General features: G+C 39.1%; 6 protein-coding genes across 8 annotated transcripts; 3 read left to right on the forward strand and 3 right to left on the reverse strand.

Annotated features, from left to right (window-relative positions):
• Positions 1–172: 172 nt before the first annotated feature.
• On the forward strand, positions 173–12,162 carry LOC105686377 (mitochondrial carrier protein Rim2). The gene is made up of 6 exons (XM_012401114.3): positions 173–447; positions 1,821–2,006; positions 2,308–2,567; positions 7,898–8,016; positions 10,218–10,440; positions 11,446–12,162. Exons 1-6 carry the CDS (start codon positions 407–409, stop codon positions 11,709–11,711), a joined length of 1,095 nt encoding a protein of 364 aa, XP_012256537.2. The 5' UTR covers positions 173–406; the 3' UTR covers positions 11,712–12,162.
• Positions 5,009–7,821, reverse strand: LOC105686379 (peroxiredoxin-5, mitochondrial-like). Of its 3 annotated transcripts, none has more exons than XM_012401129.3 (4): positions 7,452–7,816; positions 7,113–7,342; positions 6,932–7,037; positions 5,009–6,398 (listed from the first exon to the last, which is right to left on the reverse strand). In XM_012401129.3, the coding sequence occupies exons 2-4, from the start codon at positions 7,286–7,288 to the stop codon at positions 6,207–6,209; spliced, it is 474 nt and encodes a 157-aa protein (XP_012256552.2). In that variant the 5' UTR covers positions 7,289–7,342; positions 7,452–7,816; the 3' UTR covers positions 5,009–6,206. The 3 variants fall into 3 exon arrangements, 2 of the variants coding, with proteins under 2 accessions (XP_012256552.2, XP_048510914.1); XR_007278266.1 differs by having other exon boundaries at positions 6,344–6,398; positions 7,126–7,342; positions 7,452–7,821; XM_048654957.1 differs by lacking the exon at positions 7,452–7,816 and having other exon boundaries at positions 7,113–7,420.
• A 156-nt stretch (positions 12,163–12,318) lies between the features above and the next one.
• Positions 12,319–18,048, forward strand: LOC105686175 (cilia- and flagella-associated protein 45). Its single transcript, XM_012400801.3, has 9 exons — positions 12,319–15,797; positions 15,893–16,066; positions 16,156–16,350; positions 16,417–16,601; positions 16,684–16,804; positions 16,865–17,072; positions 17,138–17,469; positions 17,538–17,705; positions 17,777–18,048. Exons 1-9 carry the CDS (start codon positions 15,717–15,719, stop codon positions 17,912–17,914), a joined length of 1,602 nt encoding a protein of 533 aa, XP_012256224.3. The 5' UTR covers positions 12,319–15,716; the 3' UTR covers positions 17,915–18,048.
• Positions 18,018–20,907, reverse strand: LOC105686295 (myosin-6-like). The gene is made up of 8 exons (XM_012400948.3): positions 20,282–20,907; positions 19,913–20,220; positions 19,535–19,837; positions 19,312–19,471; positions 18,934–19,226; positions 18,603–18,872; positions 18,220–18,531; positions 18,018–18,147 (listed from the first exon to the last, which is right to left on the reverse strand). The coding sequence occupies exons 2-8, from the start codon at positions 20,000–20,002 to the stop codon at positions 18,103–18,105; spliced, it is 1,473 nt and encodes a 490-aa protein (XP_012256371.2). The 5' UTR covers positions 20,003–20,220; positions 20,282–20,907; the 3' UTR covers positions 18,018–18,102.
• Positions 20,908–20,945: 38 nt separating this feature from the next.
• LOC105686196 (mitochondrial 2-oxoglutarate/malate carrier protein-like) lies at positions 20,946–22,084 on the forward strand. Its single transcript, XM_012400823.2, has 5 exons — positions 20,946–21,207; positions 21,295–21,431; positions 21,499–21,669; positions 21,734–21,833; positions 21,892–22,084. The coding sequence occupies exons 1-5, from the start codon at positions 20,993–20,995 to the stop codon at positions 22,082–22,084; spliced, it is 816 nt and encodes a 271-aa protein (XP_012256246.2). The 5' UTR covers positions 20,946–20,992.
• An 82-nt stretch (positions 22,085–22,166) lies between these two features.
• LOC125500583 (mitochondrial 2-oxoglutarate/malate carrier protein-like) lies at positions 22,167–23,253 on the reverse strand. The gene is made up of 5 exons (XM_048653750.1): positions 23,072–23,253; positions 22,882–23,015; positions 22,614–22,784; positions 22,436–22,535; positions 22,167–22,362 (listed from the first exon to the last, which is right to left on the reverse strand). Exons 1-5 carry the CDS (start codon positions 23,251–23,253, stop codon positions 22,167–22,169), a joined length of 783 nt encoding a protein of 260 aa, XP_048509707.1.
• Between the last annotated feature and the right edge of the window lie 49 nt (positions 23,254–23,302).

Below are 23,302 nucleotides of genomic sequence, written 5' to 3' on the forward strand. Positions count from 1 at the left end.
ACAAATAAATAAGAATAAATGATAAGGCTCGATCCTCCCCGAGGGTGCAGTGTGGTGCAGCTTCCAATCTACCATCCCAACCTTAATCTATGGTCAAAGAGCGTGGCGTCGTCGCGTGTGGCGAGATAGGTAGTTCGTGGCCAGCCGGAGTTGAGCTCAGTTGTTTTCAGCCGCTAGTGCACGCCGGTTGTGTCGAAGTATCGTCTTACGGTTTCGATTTTACTGATAAAATTTATTAAATATAACGAAACATTATTAGTGCCGGAAAGATAATCGAAAACATTTAGTGATCCCTGCCGGTGCGGCCCCCGGGGTTTTTCAGTGGCAGAGTGTTGTTAATTCGGTAATACTTAAAGTGTATGTGGTTTCGTCTCCGGGAGTATTTTAGGTCTTTTCAACGCCGAGAATGTCGCAGCGCGACACAGTGATACACCTCGTCGCAGGAGGGTGGGTCATTTTTCAATTTTTAAGCAATTAAACGGATTAGTTACTTTCCGGTACGCAGTTTACTAATTAGAGAGCGAACGAGAAACGCCGAGGTATTCTCGTCGACATACGCTACTATGATTCTGAGAACTTTTTTTTTTACCGCAACATTCACGACGCAATAAAACCGAGCCTAGGCTAATACGGACACACGTATTTATCTTGCTCAGCTCCTTCCAGCCTTCTAGGCAACATATCGTTATGAAACTTATGAGATAGTGTCAGTACGCACTGGGCAAAAAATTAACTGGAACCAGTTGAGATGTATTATCGCATTGCATTCCATATACGTGGAGACTAAAATATCCCTAAAAACAATCGTTGCTGATTACCTCGCTGATTACGATATTCGGTTGTAAGTCGGACCATATGTAATTGATGTTTATATGATCTGTTTAGTCTCATTCTTCATTCGAATTGAGCAACCGAATGTTATATTCATTGTCAGATTATCCGGTCAAAATTTGGAATCCGTTTATTACGTCACGGGTCGGTGTAAATCCACACTCTGGTGCTCCTAAAAGTCTGTCGATTCTTAGGACAGAGTGGAAAATTACAGAATCTTGTTGCCGCAAATAGTAGATAGTGATAAAATATTGAAAAATCTATGCTAACTCGAAGCAAGTCATATCCCAAATTAACAAGTACCGAAAACTGAACAGGGTCGGTATGTAGTTTGTTGACAAACATTCCCCACCTATGTTTATATTGTCAATTAGCTAACACACGAACCTACCTCTAACTGATAAAGAAATGTGTGCATGGCCTTTGATGAGATTCTAATATTTAATTATAATTCCATATAGAAATTCGTACATCGTTTATCTAAAACATTCATTTAATCGACTGATTATAGCGTAAATTGCAGTACTTAATGTCACGTCATCACATATGCGCCTCTCAAGGTATTTAAATTCTTTGAAAACAAACTGCGTCTCTTGTTATTCTCAACCTAGTCCACATTTCTAACTGCAGCTGATCAATGCAATTTGCTTCCCCTGGAATTAAGAACGTTTTTTTCACATAATATTGGTATTGACAGTGACCACGGATACAGCAATAACAACAATCCGATGCTATTATTGCGACGAAGAACTACGACACACAGTCAAATGGACGTGAACTTCGTATAAAGTACTGCGCAGCTTTGAAGCTGCAAACCTTCGAGAATTTCATTCTACACCCACTCTTTTTTTAATGTAAATTTTGAAACCTGCGTCCCCCCAATCTGTAGCTAATAAACAATAGGATATCAGTTTTGCGAATCAGCTGCTGATTCCATCATCGACAGTCTGAATTCCACGATGATCTAAAATGATTTGTTTCTTGTACAGGGTGGCTGGCACTGTAGGGGCGATAGTTACTTGCCCGTTGGAAGTTGTTAAGACAAGGCTACAGTCGTCGTCTTCCGGTTTTTACCCACCATCCGCCCACAAGGAACTAACATCCGGTCATGTGACATGCAAAAGCTTTCCAACACCTCAGCAAAGGAGGAGACTATGCACCGGTGGATATCCAAGGTATCCCAAACTGCGCCACATTTTTTTGACTATTTTACTGTGAAATGTATTGCGGTTTTCAGAGTATGTGAAAAACATGTTTGCACGTTATTTTATCCTACAAATCGATAGATACTACCTCTCCAAATTTATTGCGATACATATTCTGGTTGCTTTTGAAGCGATTCGAGGAAGGAAAAAGTCTGATAAAAAGTGGAACGACGTTTTTTTATAGTAGCATAAAATTTGATACGAGTGACCACGATTTGATTTTCATTTCTGCCTCGTTCGAATTTTCGAAGTACAGACTGAACCATTTCAGGTACTCTATGGTGGCACTTTCCCACTGTGGAGTCGCACCGCCACCCCCACACAGACCACCAGGCCTCGTTGCGTGCCTCAGGTTTATTGTGGAGAACGAGGGACCCAGGGCACTCTTCAAAGGTTTGGGCCCAAATTTGATAGGAGTTGCACCATCCAGAGCAATCTACTTCTGTACATACTCACAAAGCAAGTCATTCTTCAATTCAGTTTTACCCCCGGATAGCCCGATCGTACATGTCTGCGCCGCCTCTTCAGCTGGTGAGTTTATTTTTATTTTTATCTTACTAACATAATGAATGACCTGTTCGTACGTACCTATTTTTTCGAGTTTTCGGTAAATCTGAAAATGTTCTGACCATGGGGATTTACCGACGTATTATACGAAGCTTAATTTATTTATAGCGAGAAAGTTGTTATACATTGTTGACACCCGTGCGAATTTTGATAACGTGCGACGACCGAGCTAGAGCTGAGTGCGAGTTATCGATGATAACGAGAAATTGAATAGGGTCGTTCCCGACGTCACTGAGTTCGGTTTTAACCGGTATTCGGTAAAGTATCCAGTTTCCGATTTGCTGGATTTGCACTTTGCCATTAATGGCGATAAACTCTCGCCCTCGTATGTACGCTCGTCGCCACTGAAGATATCAAACTCTCCATGGCTCCTATATTGCAGTTTACGTCAGTGTCTATCATTATACCGCTGCAGCCGAACCCCCCCCCCCGTATATTAATGATTCTCGTTCGGTATCTCTATTTTAAACTATTTCATTCGAAAGCGGATTAAAGCGTTTGAAGTTTTAATTGGATGACATTTTAATCGGTCAGCAAGTCATTTATTTTCATTCTGTAGCAGCGAGTTCGTCAACATTCGTTTTGTTATCAGAGTTATATAATTACGTTTTCTATATGTGACGATGATTTCGTTCGAATCGAGTCTTGAATACAAAATTTATGAATTATACATTATATCTACCTGATGCCGACCATCAACTCTAGAATTACACAACATTACAAATTTAATTTACTCGTAAGTTATGCACTCAATATGTTTATAAGTTTAATGCTATATGTATATAAAGTTACGCGCTTTTATCACATCTCTTTGAGCATAATGTGGCTACAAGCATATCATTCTCACTACATTCGTGATGATTGTGTTGAACGAGAAACATTACTCGATAAATCCGCTTCGAACTATAAATACTTTAGACAAATGAATAATCCAAGCTTGTGGAGAATTGTAGCGAAAATTTGTACATGCACGACCGAGTAATTCACGTACATACCTACCATATGTCCGATAATTCCAAACGTGAAATTGCAGCGGTAGAATATGCGGTTAATTACGAAGATCGTGACACACAATCCGACGCGATATACGCTCCCGACCAAACAACGAATGCATGTCGCGTTTGTCTTTATTCGTCGCGTGTTTACCGCTTCTTATGTAGTTTAGATTACTAACATCTACATCTTTCATCTCGCAGTTTTATTTTGATTTTATTGCATGACTGCAATAATTATTTGCATGTCTGGTCTTACAACGTGGAATATTTGTAATAAAAATTGGGGAGTTTATGATAAATCGCGTGCGTCCTGCCGACGAGAATTTTCATTTCTCGGTCGTTTGCCCGTCAGCCAGAATAAAGTGGCTTCAAAATTATCCAACGAGAAGTCTCGAGGGCACATGCAGGGAGTCACGTAGACCCGCGTTACGGTCCACCTCAATTTTTCCCATCTTACCTTCACCGCATTTCAGACTGCGCCCATAAAAAATCACCAGGATTTGCATTATCTCACCTAATTATTGTTTTTCTTTCTTTACTCCGTTTTCTCAAATAACTTTCGAGGTATCTCGAAAATCAGAATTATTACAACCGATGCCAAGGAAATAGATAAATAGTGCTGCGTAAATAATAAACAGGTGACAAAATATATAACGTCGGCAATTCGCCAAAATACTTGCAACTTACGGGTAGGGTAATTAATTAATACATAGAAAGACAGCGTATAATATGAGACGTATTTGTCTGGTATTCAATTACTCGAACTGTCCTGCAAGATCCAACGTCCCATTGCATTACATAGTGTCGGGTTTGTAAAATTACACGATAAATTTTTCAATACGATTTTAAAAATTCAGGGAGAGAAGAGTGAAAAGCTTTTCGAATAGCATTAACGATTGAATGTGCAGTTTAGCATGAATTAAAATTTCACCGCCATATTTGGAGTCACTGCGCAATTGCATATAAGTCGCAACCGTGCAACGTTGATATCTTAAGTGTAGGTATTATTTGATCTATTTTTACCGGTAAACAACATTCCGTCTGTGTGTATTGGCCTATCTTTTATACGACGTATTTCATAATCAGTTGTCCACGAGGTCGCGTGTCTCTTGTTGAGATACGGTAGCAGCAACAATGACGGTATAAAGTTATCAACCAGCGACAATAATATTTAGGTAATTATTCCAATTTTGTGCAATTTATTGTAATGAGGGATTGATGTTTTCACTTTTGACGTCGTCTGCAGTCCAACATCAACATCGCACGTAGTAATACGTATAGCCATTATTTAGAATAAATAAAAAGAACTACAGTGAGAAACCACTTGATGAGATATTTTTAGCGTGCGATTATGTAATTATGGATGTATACTTTTATATGCATACACACACACACACACGCATTCTTCCCCTGTACGCAATCGTACGTAATAAGATACACGTACGCTGCACACACGACGTTACAATAATCTCAATAACAACCGGCTCCATTCAACGAAGCCTATTGCTATTTTTAATAAATTATTAATCGGCTCAATTGACTCTGAATCGTTTGTAAGTATATTTACTACATCATACACGTTGTAGCCAACACACAAGTATTGGTATAGTTGCAGAAAATTATCCATCAGGTATTTGAACTGAAATTTTATCGATCAGCTTTGCAGAGTTTGTTGTAATTAAAATTGAACAAATCCTGTCTAATTAATTTTCATGAATCGTTTGGTCGTCACTATCAGTTATCATACATTGTTAGGAATTATAGTCGAGAAAAAATATGTAGGCCGATCGAAGTAATATCGATATATTGATATAAGAAAACATGATTAAAAGTTCTTGTTCAAACTGAAGTATCTAGAGTTTATCAGGTTCGTATACCTGCACCGCCTGTTGCAGTTTGAAGGCTCGATTTCGATATATTTTTACAAGATTTGCAAAAAACTTGAAGCTGGAATACGTCGTATCCTAAATAAATTTCGGTCAAGAAAATAAACTTGACCTGAAAAAGCCGCGTTAAAATAATTTCAAGAATTTTTTCGTTCCAAACCGAAATTTAACGATTGGTTAGTTGTGTTACGTTTCTAGAGAAGAAAAAAAATCAAGGTCATTTGTATCAACGTTGACCTTCGCATGGTTCAAAATAATTAGAGACCAACATCCGAGCCAATATCGAGATGTTATCTTTAAGGCCAATGATCGATTGATTGTGTTTTAGGAGTGTGAAATTATCGTCAAGATAAAAGATTAGACAAAAAAAAATCCGTCTTTGCTCACCTATAAGAGCGATTCCACATTACATTCTCTGTAAGCATACTACACGTATATGAAACGCATATGAAACAGCTGCTGCTGTTGCTGCTGCGTTCAGAAATGAGAGAAACTGGCAAGTGCATTGCCCTTCGAGCTTTGAAACGGGTCAGAAGTAGGTTAGTGCGATGCGAGCGAGAATTTTTATTTTTTATTTTTTTTTTTTTCAATTTATTTAAGAACTTTTTATTTCTCAATATTCTTTTTATTTTCGCGTCGAAAGCGATCGATCTTTCACTCCTTCGTTTTATTGCCACGATGATGAATTTAATTTGAAATTTATTTTTAGTTTTTCTTCAATTTTATATACAGAATTTTGGCCCAAGGCACATCAATCTAGCGTTATCCTCTTCGGTGAATAATTCTCTGACTATTCCGTTGATCGTCACCATTGAATAACGACGACTTCTGCAGACTTCTCCTAGTTCTGGCATTTTTCTACCCATTCCTATCGCCGACGTGAATTTCGCCATTGGATCGGCCAGCAGTCTCACCTGGTGATAACAATTCGAACGTTTATTATCTCTCTTGTAATTATTTGCGCGTACGTTAAAAGTTAATAGCATCGTAAGACAATGTTTTGTCGTACGGGAAATAAACTAGAAATTATATAACGGGATTTTTGGCCAATTTCCAATTATTTAACCCACCCGTTTCCGCCGATGGTTTATACACGCAGAGTTTTATACAAACGCGGTATGTGTTTGCGGTACAAAGTCAACGGGAAATCCACGCGCGACAATTCTCGGATTCATTATTTCCGATCTATGAATAATCCTGCAAAATGTATCAACGTCGACATTCCAATACTGCAGCGTTAAAAAATTTAGAAAAAAAAAAAATCGATGGGAAATCCAATCACTTTCATATACCTGTGTTATATGATTACACGAAATGACCTGCCAATTTGGATCATTGGTGCCAATTTCTAAAAGAAATGATCAATAATATTGCGAAACTCTTGGCAATCGATCATATGAAAATAAAAATATTGAATAAAAATAATAATAAGTAATTGAAGACTCACCCTGTCTTCTGCGCCCTTGGACCATCCCCAAGCCGTAAGAACGAAGGGGTCGTTTACGGAAACGCAGATAATTTCTTCGTAACCTTTTCGCCTGAGTTCGTCCGATCTAGGGGTTGAATCGAATTCAAAGTACATACGCATTGGAAATACATTCTGCGTGATATGATTTTACGGATTATACTTTTCGATAAAACCTCTGAGATGAACGCGAGAGCAACCAGGTACGAAGGCGCCAGGTACCCCGAATATTATCGCTTTTTTATCCGCCACGAGTTCAGATATGTCTGTCTCCTTCTCCGGGATTTCTTCGTATAAAATAAGGCTGGGTATCTTATCGCCGATTTTAATTTCGCTCATAATACTTGTTCGATAATCCGACTTGGGTATCTCGGAAAAAGGTAGTTCCTAAACCTGAAAGTGGGGTACAGAAATTTTTTTGAACATCGCAAAAATTGTCAAATTTGACGGATAATTCAGAGGTTGAAATTAGCTCGGTGGCCCGCGCTATTCGCTTATTTACCTCGTGAATAAATAATCGATCGATTGACGAATGTACGTCACGTGTGTAATTTGTTTGTGTTTGAACGTAAGTTTGTTCCAATTTTCTTCTTTTTTCTATTCCGTCTCGTCGAGGATCCATAATTACACCTATTCAGGGCATTTTCTGCGGTATATTAGTCTCGACGATGGCGGTTAACCAGCATCTTCGTAAATACCGCAAATTACAGAACGTCTAGCTTACGTCTAATGTCAACTACACCGACATTCAATTTCTTTAATTGTTTGTTCATTCATTACTCGCAAAGAAGATTCAAGTTTCTGCAGTACAAGTATTTCTATTAATAAACTTGCGAGGAGCCAAGAGGTAAACGATTACTCTGCACTTTGGATTTGTTTATTTATAATCGTCGCGCGATCATTGTTGTTGTTGTTGTCACAGCTGATACCCATCTATTTATATTACAGGTTTTGTGGCGTGTACCGCAACGAATCCGATATGGTTTGTTAAGACGAGGTTACAGCTGGACCACCATGCGAATAGAATATCAGCTCTGGAATGCGTACGAACGATATACCAACAATCGGTGAGTTGTACGCGCCATTTTAAGTATCTGGTATATCTTACGTACGCGTATGATTAAGTTTTTCAATTAAACACAACCTTTCCTTTACGTTCAAACTCCAACTTGGAATGATAATAGTAACGGAAAATGAGAGAAAAAACTCTTTTATTATAAGAAATCTAGATCACTCCACGCACTGGTAGGTCTTCGATTGCGAAAGCAATCGGTATATTCTTCGAAATTGCGAGTGGAAATCAATCGTTATTTCATTCATCAAAGATCTGGTCCAGCTGATCGTCGACTTCGCGGGACTAATTAATTGGATGTCTGATAGAATCGCCACTACAAACATCGCGACGTTGCGTTGTCATTGTTTTTGTTGCCGTTGTTACGTCTGCCAAGAATCTATTTGCTCCATGTTTTATTCCGATTTTATTTTTATCACTCCTGTTTTTTTTTTTTTCTCCTTTTTTTTCTATCGAACTGAAAAAATTTCAGGTTCCATGCAGAGGTAGAAGATATAGCTAATGCCGAAATGAATGGCGCGGAATGTATGAATAAAATATGAATGTATAAACGAATGTAATCTGCCAATTATTTATATGTAGGAATATAAGTGTTTTCGAATCGTTGTTGAGCGACACACCAAATGATACTTGAAAAATCCGCTTATATTGCACAAACAAGTTTCAAGATGGATTCTATGCGCTCTGAATAGAAATGCTTATTCTGAAAATAAAACGAACCGTAAGTCTCGCTGCGACAAACAAGACTATACGCTATCGTTAAAACGTGTTGGCTAATGAAACTGAGCCAACTAAAATGATATTATAGGTATGTGAACAACGCGTAGCGCGCCCATGTATGTACTATATTTAGATTTGATATGCAAATTTAGATTAACATCGAATTAATATATGATGTGTGAGTCAAGGCGTAGTGATCCATTAACTAGACGCCAAAATATGACCTTATACCATTTTTCGTAAATGAAAATATTGCGGTGACAAATATAAATTGTAAAAAAAAATTTACGCGTTTCGTGAACTTTATCTCCTTTATCGAATCTTCGCGAGTATATCATTTTATCGTATATACTTGTATTATATAATAACATCGGGCAATTTGTCTCGTCGCAGACCGATGGGGATTCAATTATAACGATGTCGTATCCTTCGCAGTGCTTCTCATTTTCCATCTGCATAGTCTGTCTGTCTATCTATATTTACAATGTATTTAGGTGTACGTTACGTACGCACAACGCTGTGATAATGAATTCCATACACAGTTAATGGAAGAGACAAGCAGCGTGCAGCTCGAATCTCGTTTCTTGTCTCGATCATCACGAAGTAGACACGTGTAGAGCTTTCTATTGGCTCCTTATCATAGTCGTATTAGGAACCCACGTAACAGGTAATAACATATGTGGGGGCAGGTTGTACTGCCGCTATTTGCGAATCCTCAGTTTTGGTCTTAAAAAATTATGTCAACGGGATTGTAAAAGCTTTAGAAAATCATTAATCCTAACACTCGTCGTATCGAATTAGCGATACCGAAACGATTTTTAATGACCCTGTAGATTGCAGTTTGCATTATTCTCCGTTCTCCTTCTATTCTTTTGCTGTTTATGTTATTTTAAACAATTTGTAACTGCGCCGCGAGCAAAGATTGACGCACGCCTAACAAAATATGCTGCTCTATTACGAGCACGTGATTATTATATGAAATTGTTGTAGTTACATGCACGGAACGACAATGACCCCACTTTGAACGCGAGTTATTGACTTCCGCGGACTTTTTAAAAGGCACGTTTTTCAGCCTGAGCAACGCGATTTTTTTTTGCACGGTCGTAATTATGCTTTACATTTTATTTGTTCATTTCGAATCGATTAATCTGCAATCAATACTCCACGTTACCTGGGTATAAATTTACATTTGGGTAATTTATCAGGTTGCGTGATAGCTCGAAGCTCAGAACTGCAGCAGGTGAATCTATTTCTGTATATCAAATTACGGATTAAACGTGTAATAGCTTCAGAGTTTGCTGTGGGGATTTTGGAGCTTGGGAGCGCTGCAACTAAAGTTAACGACGGAGAGTTACCTGGATAATCCCCTCAAGGCTTATCTAATATGGAACCGAGTCTCCTGTGAAATCCCCCCCCCCCCCCATTCTTCGTTTATTAGCGGTAAATTTTTAGACTCTTTCCTCGTTTTAATTTCAGGGGTTGCTCGGTTTCTACAAAGGTATTACCGCCTCGTATATGGGTATCAGTGAGACTGTCGTACACTTCGTAATCTACGAGGCTGTGAAAACGTGGTTGACGGCGCGTAGGACTAGGACACCAAATTCCGAATCTAACTCAAAAACATCGAGAGATTTTCTCGAGTTCATGGCAGCGGGTGCCCTCTCGAAGACCATCGCTTCGTGCATCGCCTATCCACATGGTGAGTTGAATTAAATCTATGCAAACATGTTGACGGTTGAATTGGTAAATAAGTTGACGGTATGCGGAATTCGATTCGGCTCGCTGCATGGTTGCGGTTTACCTATTGCTATTATAGCGGAGGTTCGACAAGACCTAGAGTTTTACCCGGTTGGTCTAAAGATAGACTCAAGCTATTCATCTCTGGCGCCGTTGCCAGCTAGCCGCACGATTATGTGCCGATAACTTTGCTCAATTGCGAGTAATGCAACAAGGAATATTTAATAAATGTATTGTGTTTGTACACGCGGTCGTTATTCATAATTTTAGACCATAGATTCCAGTCTGATTCATACAAAGTTCGCTACGCGATGTCCCCCGATGACGGAGAAGGAGATAAATGTCCAAGTATTGAAATTTGATACAAATTTCGGTCTAACGTAATACCGTTTAACTGCGATGCGACATTATTATCTACGCGTAAGAAGGTTCGAAATATTTTTCCACCATCGACATGAGTAGAAGTAACAATATCTCCAATTGCGTTTCGACACAAAATTCCGAGCCAATGGTAACGCAACGTGAATTATAAATCGGATCTTATCGTAGTACGATTCTACGTATGTACATATGTATGCGTTCAGTATGCCACAATGCATACACAAACAAATTACAGATAATTTAAAAATTATTTGACGTGTGCTTAGGTCAGTTGCGATAGATTTACATGCCACATTTGCGTGGGGCTCTCCGATTGAGATAATGTAGTTTGTACGATGTTATCATTCCGACTCCTCAACGTATACAGAATTGAAAATCATCGACACCGGATATCACCGGTTACTCCTCGGATGAGCATATCGATTTGCTCGTATTATAATTATGCTCTCCACAAAGGAGGAATATTCTCTGCGTAAAAATTTCGATTACGAGTTACTCCGTTATCCGGTTATTCGTTCACCGCAACGTAATGATCTTCAGTCGCCTGAGCTCGAACCTGCTCAATTCTATTATTTTCCTATTTCAGAGGTTGCTAGAACGCGTCTTAGAGAAGAGGGTACAAAATACAGAACATTTTGGCAGACCTTGTCGACGGTGTGCGCAGAAGAAGGTCCGAGGGGTATGTACAGAGGTTTGGCGACTCAACTTGTTCGGCAGATTCCTAATACAGCGATTATGATGGCGACTTACGAGGCGGTGGTCTACGTTCTTACCCGACAATTCCAAACCCCCACATCGTCATCTCCTACGCAATTTTACGCAGAAGCTAAATCAAAGAGAGAACTTGCCTAGGGCTTGCTTGTGGCCCCCGCAGACTAAGGGGTCCGCCAAATTTTCTCATAACATGGGAAATGGAAAAAAAAAAAAGAAAAATTTCAACTAGAAAGTATTGCGAACGTACTTCACATTCGCAGTTTTGTGAAGATCGCGTCTGCGGTATAACTGCTTATAAAAAAGTAAAAAAAAGGAGAGGAGCGCACTTGAAAAGTGTAAGAGTGTGCACGAATTTGATGAAATGATCGGATATATTAAACTGCGCGTGAACCCGCCGGTTATTGTCGATATCTGTCCTCTGATAATAACGGTACTAGCTGATGTGTCAGTTGTGGAAAGCTGAAAGTGAGATTAACCGACAGAGAAGTATGCCAGGAACAGAAAAAAATGTGTATATATATAACTATGTAAAGACGATAATTAAAAAAAAACAAAAAAAAAAAAAAAAAAGCAAGATATGTTTTAAAAATCAAAGAAATCAAATAAAAAGAAAGAAAAAATTTAAAAAAAATCGAGTTGTTCTATGGCCTCCCATTGATCGGGATTAAAATGAAAAAAAACTCTGTCGTAAATTAGATTCCTTTACCAGGCTGTTATAGGTAAAAAAAAGATGTGTAAAAATACGAGAGGGAAATTTATTGTCGGTCTAATGATTCCAAATTGTAAATGTAATTTTGCGTTTCGATAATTTGTATGTTCGGATGAATATAGAAAAAAAATCCACATCATTCTTTTCGCTTTTTGCCAAAAAATTTTGACGAAATGTTTCTTGTAATATACTTCATTTGAATATCTATACCAATATTCATGTTGTAAAGGATTAGTATAACTAACATTGGTATCCATATTGGACCGACGATTCTCTAAATTAAAATTTGGATTTGATTCGAGACTGCCTTATGCGAGACGTTTTGGGGATACGATAACTTCTCAATTGATGTCTTGAAAGGGATGTGAAAACGACGAATGGATCTCCGTTGTACATAATTAATTTAGCTATAGTTTCTATCCTGCTTAGACTATAAAGTTGTAAAATCTGAACATAGATGTAAATTCATGTACGAGCGATACCACTGGATATCGCTGTATCGTGCACACGCCATAACAATGAACGCACATAAACGTCTATATTTGGAGGTAAAATTGTATAATATGTATGTAATGTATCATTTATTTAGTTATCTGCAAAGCAGCTTGTGTACTTTGAAAAAAATATATGAATACATGTAAAATTATCCATTATTTCTTTCATTTTAGAAATGGGTCAAATTACATTATAGATCAATCAGTTATTTTTATAATGGATCATCCATATCGGTAATGGCGGACGACCACCGCAGATGAAAGAGTTTTGTCGGGTTTTCCTTGTTTTCCGGTTTTTTTTCCTCGGGTAAATATCGCGTCGTCGACACGGGACCGTATAAAAAAAATGTTGCTCCACTCAATCACACCCGCTCCTGAATAGTAATTGTTAGTCGACCGGTAGAAAAATAATAAAAATTTATGTAGACGTTTGAACAAAAATCATCAAAGTTGAAATTCAAACTGCGCACGGATCAAAGATGTCATTACCATTATTACAAATGAATGATTAATGTAGTATAGTACGATGATATCGATAGATTTAACTATGTATAGAGAGATGAAAGAGCCTGTGATTTTAGTTTAACAGTCGTTAGTTTATTTAAATATATATATACATACATAGATACGTATACATCACGTAGACATGATATTGATTAATTATGAAAATTTGAAAGTCAACAAACCGTGGTGCATATACTTCGATGACAATATATTTTCATCAACTTTTATGTAATCATGTTGGTGAAGAAATAAGGAACTATTATCATTATAATAGAAGAGGTGCCAAATGAGCCATTACAATTTATGACTGTATAGAAGAAAAAAATAAAACGAATAGATCGTAATAATCAAAATCAAACCATATAAAGCTTATGACTATGATGCATACATATTCTGTACCGAATAGACGATTGCTGAAGCATCAACGCAATTAGATTTCTGTACGAATTAGATTTAGGAATTATCTTGGCTATAAGTATACACACGTTAGCCCCCGTGAATTATGGAACTCTTTACTCGTTTTGGAAATGGAAACAAATCATGTTAACGAATAAAAAATCAAAAATAATAAAAAAAAGATCAAATATATTTAGAAAAAAATCTTTACGGGAGAATATGTAATTTTTGAATACTGACAAGAAGGAGAGCAGGTGTGCGTGGCGGAATATAAGTCTTATAATTAAAATTTGGGAGCACACGATAATTGTACTGTATGTATGTGTTTACGAAAGACTGAATTACACGTTATACATATAAAAGTATATGTATATGTTAAATAAGATTTTGTCAGAACTGTGAAAATCTATATGGATTATTTATGGAGATGTTAATGCGAATATATTACTATACCAAATAGTTTTTAGAATGTTGTTTAATCTAACCAAATATGAAAGTTTGAAAGAAGCTAAAATTTCGAGCTGATATACCCCCATGTACTATAGTAAACTTGTGGAATTATTTTGGAACGCAACGAACGGCCTTGTGATTTGAGACTCTGAATTAATTCTTACGAAACTGGACTTATCCTATTGTATACATAAAACCAAAATCAAAAAATAAAAAATACAAAATACAAAAAACAACAAAAAACAAACAAAAAGAAAAAAAAAAAATTAATTTTTCACAAAAGTGTCAATGTTTTTCGATATAATTAACGAACAATGTTTTCTATAGTGTCGTATATTTCAATGATTCTATGTTTGCTTCGGACGAATTGAGAGTACCTACATTATACGTATAGGTATCCACATCGTCTAAATCTATATTGCCTAATTAATATGGGATAAAGAAAACACCAAGTGAAAATTGTTTTTCAAATCAATTTACTCCATTATTGAAAGTTTAAAGCAGAAAGGAAGTCAGGATGTGAACTGATGGTTAATTTTACGGGTTGAATAATACGATACATATTGTTACGATAATTATGTTCCTGTGTATTTACGTATTATCCGGTGAAATTCACTTGTAATTTATGAATCTACATCGACCTGTTTACAAATACCCAAGTTATCATAACTCACACTCTTTGTTTCCTGTTGTAATATTATTTGGACGCAATTAAAATGTATTTGAAAATTATCCTATGTACCCAGTCACATTGAACCTATACTCTGTGTAATTGAACTTTTCTTGTCATCGTACGGTTTCGCTTCTGAGTTACTTCTAAAGCCTTCATTGTGTACTGCCTCACTTTGTAGGGATGCCTCGAACAAGTTACTGCGAAGCCGCTTGACGTTATGACCTGATATTCTTGCTAGCTCGACTCATATGTGATCATTGAAATAGCAACAGACAATAATGACGAATTAATCCCGCTTCGTTTATGTAGAAAAATGCGTGTCCTTCGTGAACGACGCGTGATTCTCCTCTTATCATGTTAAATGAGCGCTTTCGATCGGTCGCATCCCATATGTGAATATGTACAAAGCCCACGTTTTTGATATCGTGGTAGGATGAAAGTAATCTAGAAATTCATCGTACGAGGATCATTAATTTCAGGTAGATACTCAATTGTAGAGATAACAATCCGCGTTTCTAATCGGAAAATAATCCCGCGCCATCCGCCGCGGCGTGTCAAGATAACGCATGCATGGCCCGCAAATGTTGAACTCGTGGAAAATGACAACTGTGGACTTTGAGTTTCGATGATACGAGATCATGCGAGTTTCATTATGAAACAGCCATGATTCAATTTACGTGAATAATTTATTCAGAGTCGACTTGAAGATCATCACCATTTTTACATGCCATGATCTATTGATTAAACAGAACTGCAGGCATTGCCAATGGCAACGCTATTCCGACAGCCAAATAAATTTGATTCGATGATAGTTTTTGAGAATTCTGCAGCAGAGACGATCACGTCGCGCGTGCTTCGCACAATGATATAATTGTAGCTTTGTGAATTAATGACTTTTGCTCAACATCAACGTCAAGATGGTGAAAAATCGTAGAGTTGAAACTAAAATGCAAACAAGTTTTTACGTCGAGCCAGGACAAAGTCTGAAAAACACCAAGGTCTTTATAAATTTTTTCAATTGATCCAGTTTTTGGGGAGTATAAAATTAATTTCTGATCACAACATAACGATACTGATTACGAATTAATTGAAGAGCCCCGGAAGAAAGCTCGTATTAACGGTGCCTCGATACGAGTACAACAAATTTGTGGGATACACGAATGAATCTGAAAGAATGGCAATTATCGCCGCAAAGGAACAAGCCAAGTTAGCCGCCCTGCGAAAAGCCACTTACGAGATGTCCAAGAATTGGGACAACACGCACGAGGTATTATAGTATATTGGAGTAGGCTTCTAAATTATAAAACTCAACGATTTTAATTCTGAGTTTCGATGATTTCGAGTCGATGTTTGCAGAATGTAAAAAAACGTCGACAAGAAGAATTACTCGCTAGAAGAAAAAAAGAGGACGATATTCGTATGCGATTCGCGAAGGAAATGAGACTTCAAAACGAGGCTGCCAGAGCGAAAGTCGTCGAAGAAGCCAGACGTCTGTTGCTCTACCAAAAGCCTCTGTGTCGGCTCTTGAACGGAGCCCTTCTTACTTCCGAGGTGTCGTTTCAGCGTCTCTTTTAGTAATTTATCATCATTTCTTGTTCTGATTGTCCGCCTTTGTAGTGCTTCAGAGAGAGAGACGCTCAGCTAGAGTTCGAGAAAACTCTAAAGGGCGTTGACGAAGAACAGGAAAAAGAGTACGCCGAATTTCTGAAAAAACAAGCCGAAGCTTTCAAAGAATCTGAGCATCAAAAAACCGCCGAACGAATAAAAAAAGCTATGGCCCATGGGGCCGAGCTCAAAAAACAGTAATGTTCCGTTTCACTCAAATTAAACGGGTTATTTTTTTATAATCACTTTGCATCCGCCGACTTAAATTTATCTCTTCAGAATCAGTGATAACGAAGCTGAGCTGAAACGAGCTGAAAAAGAAGAATATCTTCAAGGGAGACAGGATCTTTTGAATATGGCGAGGGATTTGAGGTTGATGAAAGAATGCGAAGAAGAGGAGGTAAGAAGTAAAATCGAACAGATAGCCTGTCATCAAAGAGCTATCTAATCTGGATTTCAGGCACTAAAACGTAAAAATGAACTGAGAAAATTAGTAACTGATGCGGTCGAAGAAAAAAAGAATTTTGAGAAGGAGGCGAAGAGGGAAATGGAATTCCGTGATCAAGCCGCGGCTATTTTCGAGAGATCCAAGAGGAGAATTGAGCAGATAAGGAAGTTGAAAGCACAGGAAGAACTGGCCGCGAAAATGAGTCACGCAGAATTCATTGGTGAATTTTCAAAGAATCTAAAAAAAAAGAATTTCAAATATTCGATGAATAATTATATTTTTCAGGCAAGAAATTCGCCGCCGCGTCGGCCAAGAAAAAGGCCGATGACGAAGACGCCAGAATTGCTAAAGCTCAGCGTGAAATAGAAGCCAGAGATTTAGCAGAAATCGAAGCAAAAAAGCAACGCGCTTTGAAAGCAAAAATGGAATGTATAAAGTTTCAGGCAGACGTGGAGAATGAAAAGCGAAGGAAGAATGAGGAAGCGAAGGAGCTGAACAATTGGGAAATGCTGCAAAGATTCAAGAGGGATGAATTCAACAAGGAGTTTCAACTGAAACAGCGGAAACTCGAGTGGGAGAAAAAAATGGCTACTGCAAAGAATTTGAAGGAGCAAATGGTAGAATATCCAGCTGAAAGTTTTCAGCGCTTTTGTTATAAATAATTGTATCGGGTATTTCTTAACAGCTAGAAAATGAGAAAAGCCGAATCCGGGAAAAGAAATTCGAAAGCGATGAGAATTCTGCAGCGGCAATTATTGAAAGGACGAATAAAAAGGTTTTGGAATACGGTGAACAGATTCTAGAGGAGTCCAGAGGCGTCAGACCGCTATTTCCCATCCTCAAAACGATCGAGGTTTGCATATTATTTCTAGAACAGTAACACACAGCTATTTTCAAATTTCACCTGTAAATCGATTTTTGCAGAAATTCAAAAAGGAAAATGGGCTCCTTCGAAAGGAAGTTTATGAGGAAAATAGCAGTTCAGTTCAGAATAAAAAGCCGAGAAGACGACTGCCGGTTTGTCTGGCTCCGGTACCTGAACAGGAAATTGTTTACATATGAAATTCTAGAGCTCTCTAAAGTTTGGAGTCTTTTTATAGATATGGACTAATCAATAATACACAGTATGTAAAATATATCGTCAATTTATAAATAACCGATCACGTGCACCCACACTCTAACGCGATTTATTATTAGCAAATACATTAAACAATTATACAAATTTTCGAGTTGAAAGAAAATCCGATTCGCTACTCGATCGCTTTAGTCAGTGACTTGTCAAGGCCCAGGAAAGACTGAAAATACCATAAAATCCAAATCTCTTCAATTCGAAGCATATCAGTTTTTGCTGGTTCCAATCTACCTACCCTGACAGAATCTATGAAGGTGGTCGTCTCCGATGTGCTCTTTGAGGTCACTTCTGGTTGGGGTATCGTCCTAGAGGAGATACTACCATGCTGAAAAATTCTATTCCGAATACTTTCCAGGCGTTTTCCGTCCTCAGGGCTCAGCGCAGGTGTAGCTTCCGGTCCCTCTGGAGTTCCTTCTGCGGGATTCACGGCTGCAGCAGGTGGGTTTGTTTTTAGAACCTTGACTTGATCGGTAAGCTTGTCCGCTATGCAAACTAGATCTCTTATCTCCTCTTCTTGTTTCAATAGCGCGTATTTGTATCTTGACACCTTCGAGAATAAGGGATCACGAGTTTGGCTTTCACCGTAAGTGTGACAGTTCGAAAAAATGTTGGACTTACTTCGAGCACCAAGCGTTCTCTCTGTTTCTCCACCTCCTTAAAGTGCTCCAATTGCTTGGTCATATTTCTGTACATGTCTCTGTCCGGTGGACCGACGATGCAAGGGTTCTTTCCGTTCTTGTCTAGTAGAGCTATATGCGTTGCTTTCACCTCTTCAAGTTCAGCTACGACCTCTTTTAGTCGTTCTGCCTCAATTCGATACGCCTCCGCTTGACTAGCCGTGAAACGCAAAGATTTTATATCCTCCTCCATCGTCAGATACTCCGCAAGCTGGAAAATTCGATCGAATCATTGCAGGATATTCTTAGCTCGCGCGATTCACAGACACAACCTTCAGTCGAAGTTGATCCCTTTCTTCCGCTACTTTACTGGCGGTTTCTCCGCAAATTTTTAAAACTCCCGGACCTTCTTTGGTGACTCGTTCCAACTGCACTCTAAATTGTTCTCTTTCGAGACATGCCTGCCGCAGTTTTTGCAATAGATCATCAGTTTTACCGGCTAGACGCAACGCCTTGACTTCATTCTGTAGACGGAAACAGTTTTCTACAAGGACCTCGATTTGTCGCTTCAAATCGTCACGCTCCCTCGTCGTTTTATCGGAGTCTTGCAGTCGCTGGGTTAAACCTGTGCAGAATTTTAGTAAATATTTATTGCGATCGGAATTATTTTTTTGGACGATCGTTGAGTGGAGTAAAAAATTGCGATAGACCTGCGTTATCGTTGAACACTTCAATGATATCGTCGGCGAATGTTTCCTTAGCATCTTTTTTTGCAGGAATTGACGACAGTTCACCTGGCTGAACCATTTCCATAACTTTTAAGTGCGACTCGAGTCCGGGTTGAATTTTATTCAAGTCGAGATCGGCGATCTGTAATCAGAGAAAATAATCTTCTAGTCTTGATGATATTTAGAACAATATTCGCTATATTACCTTGGCGTTTACGCTTTTCTTCAGTTCCTGTTCCGCGTTCTCGAGCAAAGAGCATTTTTGTTTCAAATCCCTGCAATTTTCCGTCAGTCTATCGATTTCGGAACGTAAATCATTTTTTTCTTTTTCGAATACGACGAGGTGAGCGTAATGTTGACGTTGGTCGGATGGCAGAGAGTGAACGCGTTCTATCAGATCGATTCGCTCCTCCTCAATCAAAGCCAGCTTTTTTAATTGAAATCTCAAAATTTCAAGCCTTCGTTCTATCTGCTTTGTACTTTTCACCAGCTTTTGGACGTCTGTAAGCTGAAATTACAAGCTCGTCTCAATCAGAACATGAGGGATATTTAATTTCGTTATTGAGTTGATTAACAGCCGTACTTGATCATCACGTGTGAAGCACATCACCGCCACGTTCTTTTCGGTAACATGCTTTTTTCCATCAGTGTCGCCCAATTCCAAAATTTTCATGACCCTTGCCTGGAAGTTAATAAAATTGAAATCGCAGGATCACCAGGGCCTAATTACTTTCTTACTTGACGTTTCATGAGTTTTTCCACCTGGAACAATGTTCTGGATATATCTTCGCGTACCAGTGTCTGTTCGGTAGGCAAGCTATTATCGTACTTGAACTTATCCAAGGCCATGGAGATATTTTCGTTCCTATGGAGCGCTTCTGTCTCTCGACACTGCAAATATATACTCCAGCTATGCAAGATTTTCAATAGAGATTCAATGTAAATGACCTACGGTCTTTTTTAGCTCAAGTAAGGTGTCTTCCTTGACAGACATCTTTAAAAAATGATAAAGCTGCTCTCTCTGACCGTTGATGAGCTTTTGTAAGGCGCATATTCGTTCGTCCTTGATGTCCAAAAGATTCTGGAGCTGGTGTTGCGGTTGGCCATTTTTTTCGGTGTGTTTTTCTCGAGGTGAACGTCCGTGGGATTTATCCAGTTGCGAATCTTGTTCGAGTTCAGAATATAACGATTTTTTTTCCGTTCTTCTGGTTTTGCGTAGAGTGTGTATTTTTTGTCCAGGGAGGGCAGTTTCCCCGACGATGTCCTCCCCATCGCTCGATGACGTCGCGTCATCGTGGTCGAGAGAAGTCCAGCTGGACATCGCCTGCAGTCACTGGATAATTTTACTTCAAAACGTAGGAAATTTTTTCAATCAGATCAATGACATCGATGACTGAAGTTGTTCGTAGAAGCTGAAGCATGGACGCAAACAACTTCGTGTTATTCTTCTGAGTTACCAATAAATGTCACCCCTTCCGATTATGTGATCGGAGTATTCTCCAGTTCCGAAGATGAATAGCCAAACACTTTCCGAGCAATCGTCACCAACGAGGCAAAATTCCTCGCCGCTCATTAGCAACTTTATTAATGCCGGATTATCAGGGTAAGTTTAGAAATTCGGAACGTGGCACAGTTCTGACGTCTCACCGATACCTGCTCCAGAATGCTAGCGACTTGCGTTGTACATCCAATGGACGTATTGAAGAATCGTATGCAAATGCACAGTGGTGGGACATCGATTCCCTCTTTGATAAAAACCATTCTGACCGAAGAAGGGTTTACAAAATGTTATCGGGGCTTGTCAGCTGGTTTGGTACGTCAGGCGACCTACACAACGGCGAGATTAGGGATTTACAATCAGCTGATGGACACCTGGAAGTACGAATTTGTACAATTTTTTATATCAACGGAAAAGGTGAAGCTGGGCGCAGCCATTCTCATCTAAAACTCCTTGGACCCTATCAGAGTAAATCATCACTCTCCGCCAAATTTTATGGTACTTTGCACGATGGGAATGATAGCCGGAGTTTGCGGTGCTTTCGTTGGGACCCCAGCGGAAATTGCGCTGGTGAGGATGTCATCTGACGGAAGACTTCCAAGCGGTATGAATTTTATCTGATTTCGACGAGAGAAATTAAAAGTTGATCGTAATGGGCAAAAAAAAAATAGATCAAAGAAGAAACTATAAGCACGTCTTCGATGCATTCGTAAGAATTTACAAGGAGGAAGGTGTCGCAGCGCTGTGGAGAGGTTGTGTGCCGACAATGGGAAGAGCGGCTGTTGTGAACGTATCGCAATTGGCCACTTACAGTCAAGCTAAGAAAATGCTGGGGAATAAATGTTCGTAGATCTCTCGAGATGAGAATGAATATAAATAGAGCTGCAATTATTGATTGAATTTCAGGGAATATCAAAGAGGGGATTCCTCTTCATTTTTGGGCGTCGATGATATCTGGTCTCGTCACATCGTTCAACTCGATGCCTTTCGACATCGCTAAGACCAGGTGAATTTTATGTAACATTTCACCAGACGTTCATAATTCTTCATTCGTTGCGCTACAGAATTCAGAATCTAAAAGTTGCGGTAAAGGCTCCTTCGATGATCAGTGTAATGTCAAAAACCGCGCAACAGGAGGGAATATCCGCCCTGTGGAAAGGATTTCTCCCAACATACTGCAGGATAGGACCACATACCGTTCTTACGTTTATGATAAACGAGCAGCTTTCCAAAATATCTAAGCGACACGTTACCTGAAACTCTCTATAGTCTGATAAAAACTATTCATTCATTTACATCGCACGTTTTTTCATGTTATCATCTACATTAACTTCATAAATCATCTTCGAATATGCGTCAAGTAAAGCCTGGTCAGTTGGTCCATGCAGACCATAGTGATCACGGTGTTGGGAGCTATTCGAGCATAGTAGGGAAGGAATCCCCGCCAAAGTGCTCGCGGACCTTCGCCCTTGGAGATCATGAGGAGCATTCTTCCAACGCTTGGCGGTTTACCAGATTCCTTCCAATTTTGAGCTCTGGAGAGGGTGAATACTTAATTGAACTCATACTTAAAAAATAAACCATCCGTTCCGATAAACGATACCCGACCTGGTCTTCGCAATGTCGATCGGAAGAGACGCAGTCGCTGCGACAATACCGGACATCAAACTGGCGATGAACTGCAACAAGAGACCCTCTTCGAGCAGTCCTTGAAATTTTTAGAGCCATTTTAGCGATCGCGTAATAAATCAATCCGAGTGAATCGGAGGATCCTTTCGTGGCTAACCGGAGTCTTTTAGGAACATCTTAGACCTGGAATACGTCCCGAGTTGAGCACCATTCGCGATCGCTGCTCTTCCCGTAGTCGGAATTGATCCCGTCCATAATCTGAGGACTCCTTCTTCCTTGGCTATCCTGATCAGCCCGTTGACAGCGTGCTTGTACCCCCGACGTTTTTCTGAGCAAATACCAAGGTGATCCCCACGTTTGTGGGAATTTCTATGGGTTTATTAACCGGCGCGTTTCATTGCGTGATAAAATTATAAAGTAACAACCAGGTGGAAGATGAACGTCAGCTATCATTCGGACCATCACAACGTCCGCAGGTGTTCCAATCAGGGCACCGATCATCCCCGCGATCATTCCCAGGGAGACAAGAGTCGGATAATTGAGTCGGCCCAAATGTTTTCTACGCAAATAAAAAAAAAAGGAGCAAAATCCCTTGGGACGAATCTCACTACTCACTCGCAGATATCCGACAAGGTATTAAAAAAGCCAATCCTTGCAGTGGTGTAAGTTATTTGTCTTAGGAGGGCAGCCGATAAACCTGTGTAAAGTCCGAGGGGGCCTTGTTCTTTAATGGTATTTTTCGTTGTGTCGACCAATCCGGTTTTATAGACTTGCATTCGGATCTTCACGACATCCATCGGATGCGTTACGGCTTGGCCCGATACACTGGCGAGTGGAAGGTGAAAA

Source organism: Athalia rosae, chromosome 4 (assembly GCF_917208135.1).
Source record: "Athalia rosae chromosome 4, iyAthRosa1.1, whole genome shotgun sequence".
Taxonomy (NCBI): Eukaryota; Metazoa; Arthropoda; class Insecta; order Hymenoptera; family Athaliidae; genus Athalia; species Athalia rosae.

Bases quoted from the DNA above. Each gene is read 5' to 3' on its own strand.
- LOC105686175 (XM_012400801.3), top strand. From the start codon at position 15,717: ATGGTGAAAAATCGTAGAGTTGAAACTAAAATGCAAACAAGTTTTTAC. The intron at 16,067-16,155 runs GTATTATAGTAT...CGATGTTTGCAG, and splicing joins ATTGGGACAACACGCACGAG to AATGTAAAAAAACGTCGACA. The intron at 17,706-17,776 runs GTTTGCATATTA...CGATTTTTGCAG, and splicing joins CCATCCTCAAAACGATCGAG to AAATTCAAAAAGGAAAATGG.
- LOC125500583 (XM_048653750.1), bottom strand. From the start codon at position 23,253: ATGGATGTCGTGAAGATCCGAATGCAAGTCTATAAAACCGGATTGGTC. The intron at 22,785-22,881 runs GTTGTTACTTTA...GTATTTGCTCAG, and splicing joins TGACGTTCATCTTCCACCTG to AAAAACGTCGGGGGTACAAG. The intron at 22,536-22,613 runs GTTAGCCACGAA...AAAAATTTCAAG, and splicing joins GATGTTCCTAAAAGACTCCG to GACTGCTCGAAGAGGGTCTC.
- LOC105686379 (XM_012401129.3), bottom strand. From the start codon at position 7,288: ATGAGCGAAATTAAAATCGGCGATAAGATACCCAGCCTTATTTTATAC. The intron at 7,038-7,112 runs GTATAATCCGTA...TTCAACCCCTAG, and splicing joins CTCAGAGGTTTTATCGAAAA to ATCGGACGAACTCAGGCGAA. The intron at 6,399-6,931 runs GTGAGTCTTCAA...TGTTATCACCAG, and splicing joins CCAAGGGCGCAGAAGACAGG to GTGAGACTGCTGGCCGATCC.
- LOC105686295 (XM_012400948.3), bottom strand. From the start codon at position 20,002: ATGAAAATTTTGGAATTGGGCGACACTGATGGAAAAAAGCATGTTACC. The intron at 18,873-18,933 runs GTTGTGTCTGTG...CGAATTTTCCAG, and splicing joins GGGATCAACTTCGACTGAAG to CTTGCGGAGTATCTGACGAT. The intron at 18,148-18,219 runs GTAGGTAGATTG...TGGTATTTTCAG, and splicing joins CCTTCATAGATTCTGTCAGG to TCTTTCCTGGGCCTTGACAA.
- LOC105686196 (XM_012400823.2), top strand. From the start codon at position 20,993: ATGCTAGCGACTTGCGTTGTACATCCAATGGACGTATTGAAGAATCGT. The intron at 21,208-21,294 runs GTACGAATTTGT...GGACCCTATCAG, and splicing joins CAGCTGATGGACACCTGGAA to AGTAAATCATCACTCTCCGC. The intron at 21,834-21,891 runs GTGAATTTTATG...GTTGCGCTACAG, and splicing joins TTCGACATCGCTAAGACCAG to AATTCAGAATCTAAAAGTTG.
- LOC105686377 (XM_012401114.3), top strand. From the start codon at position 407: ATGTCGCAGCGCGACACAGTGATACACCTCGTCGCAGGAGG. The intron at 448-1,820 runs GTGGGTCATTTT...TTTCTTGTACAG, and splicing joins ATACACCTCGTCGCAGGAGG to GGTGGCTGGCACTGTAGGGG. The intron at 10,441-11,445 runs GTGAGTTGAATT...TTCCTATTTCAG, and splicing joins GTGCATCGCCTATCCACATG to AGGTTGCTAGAACGCGTCTT.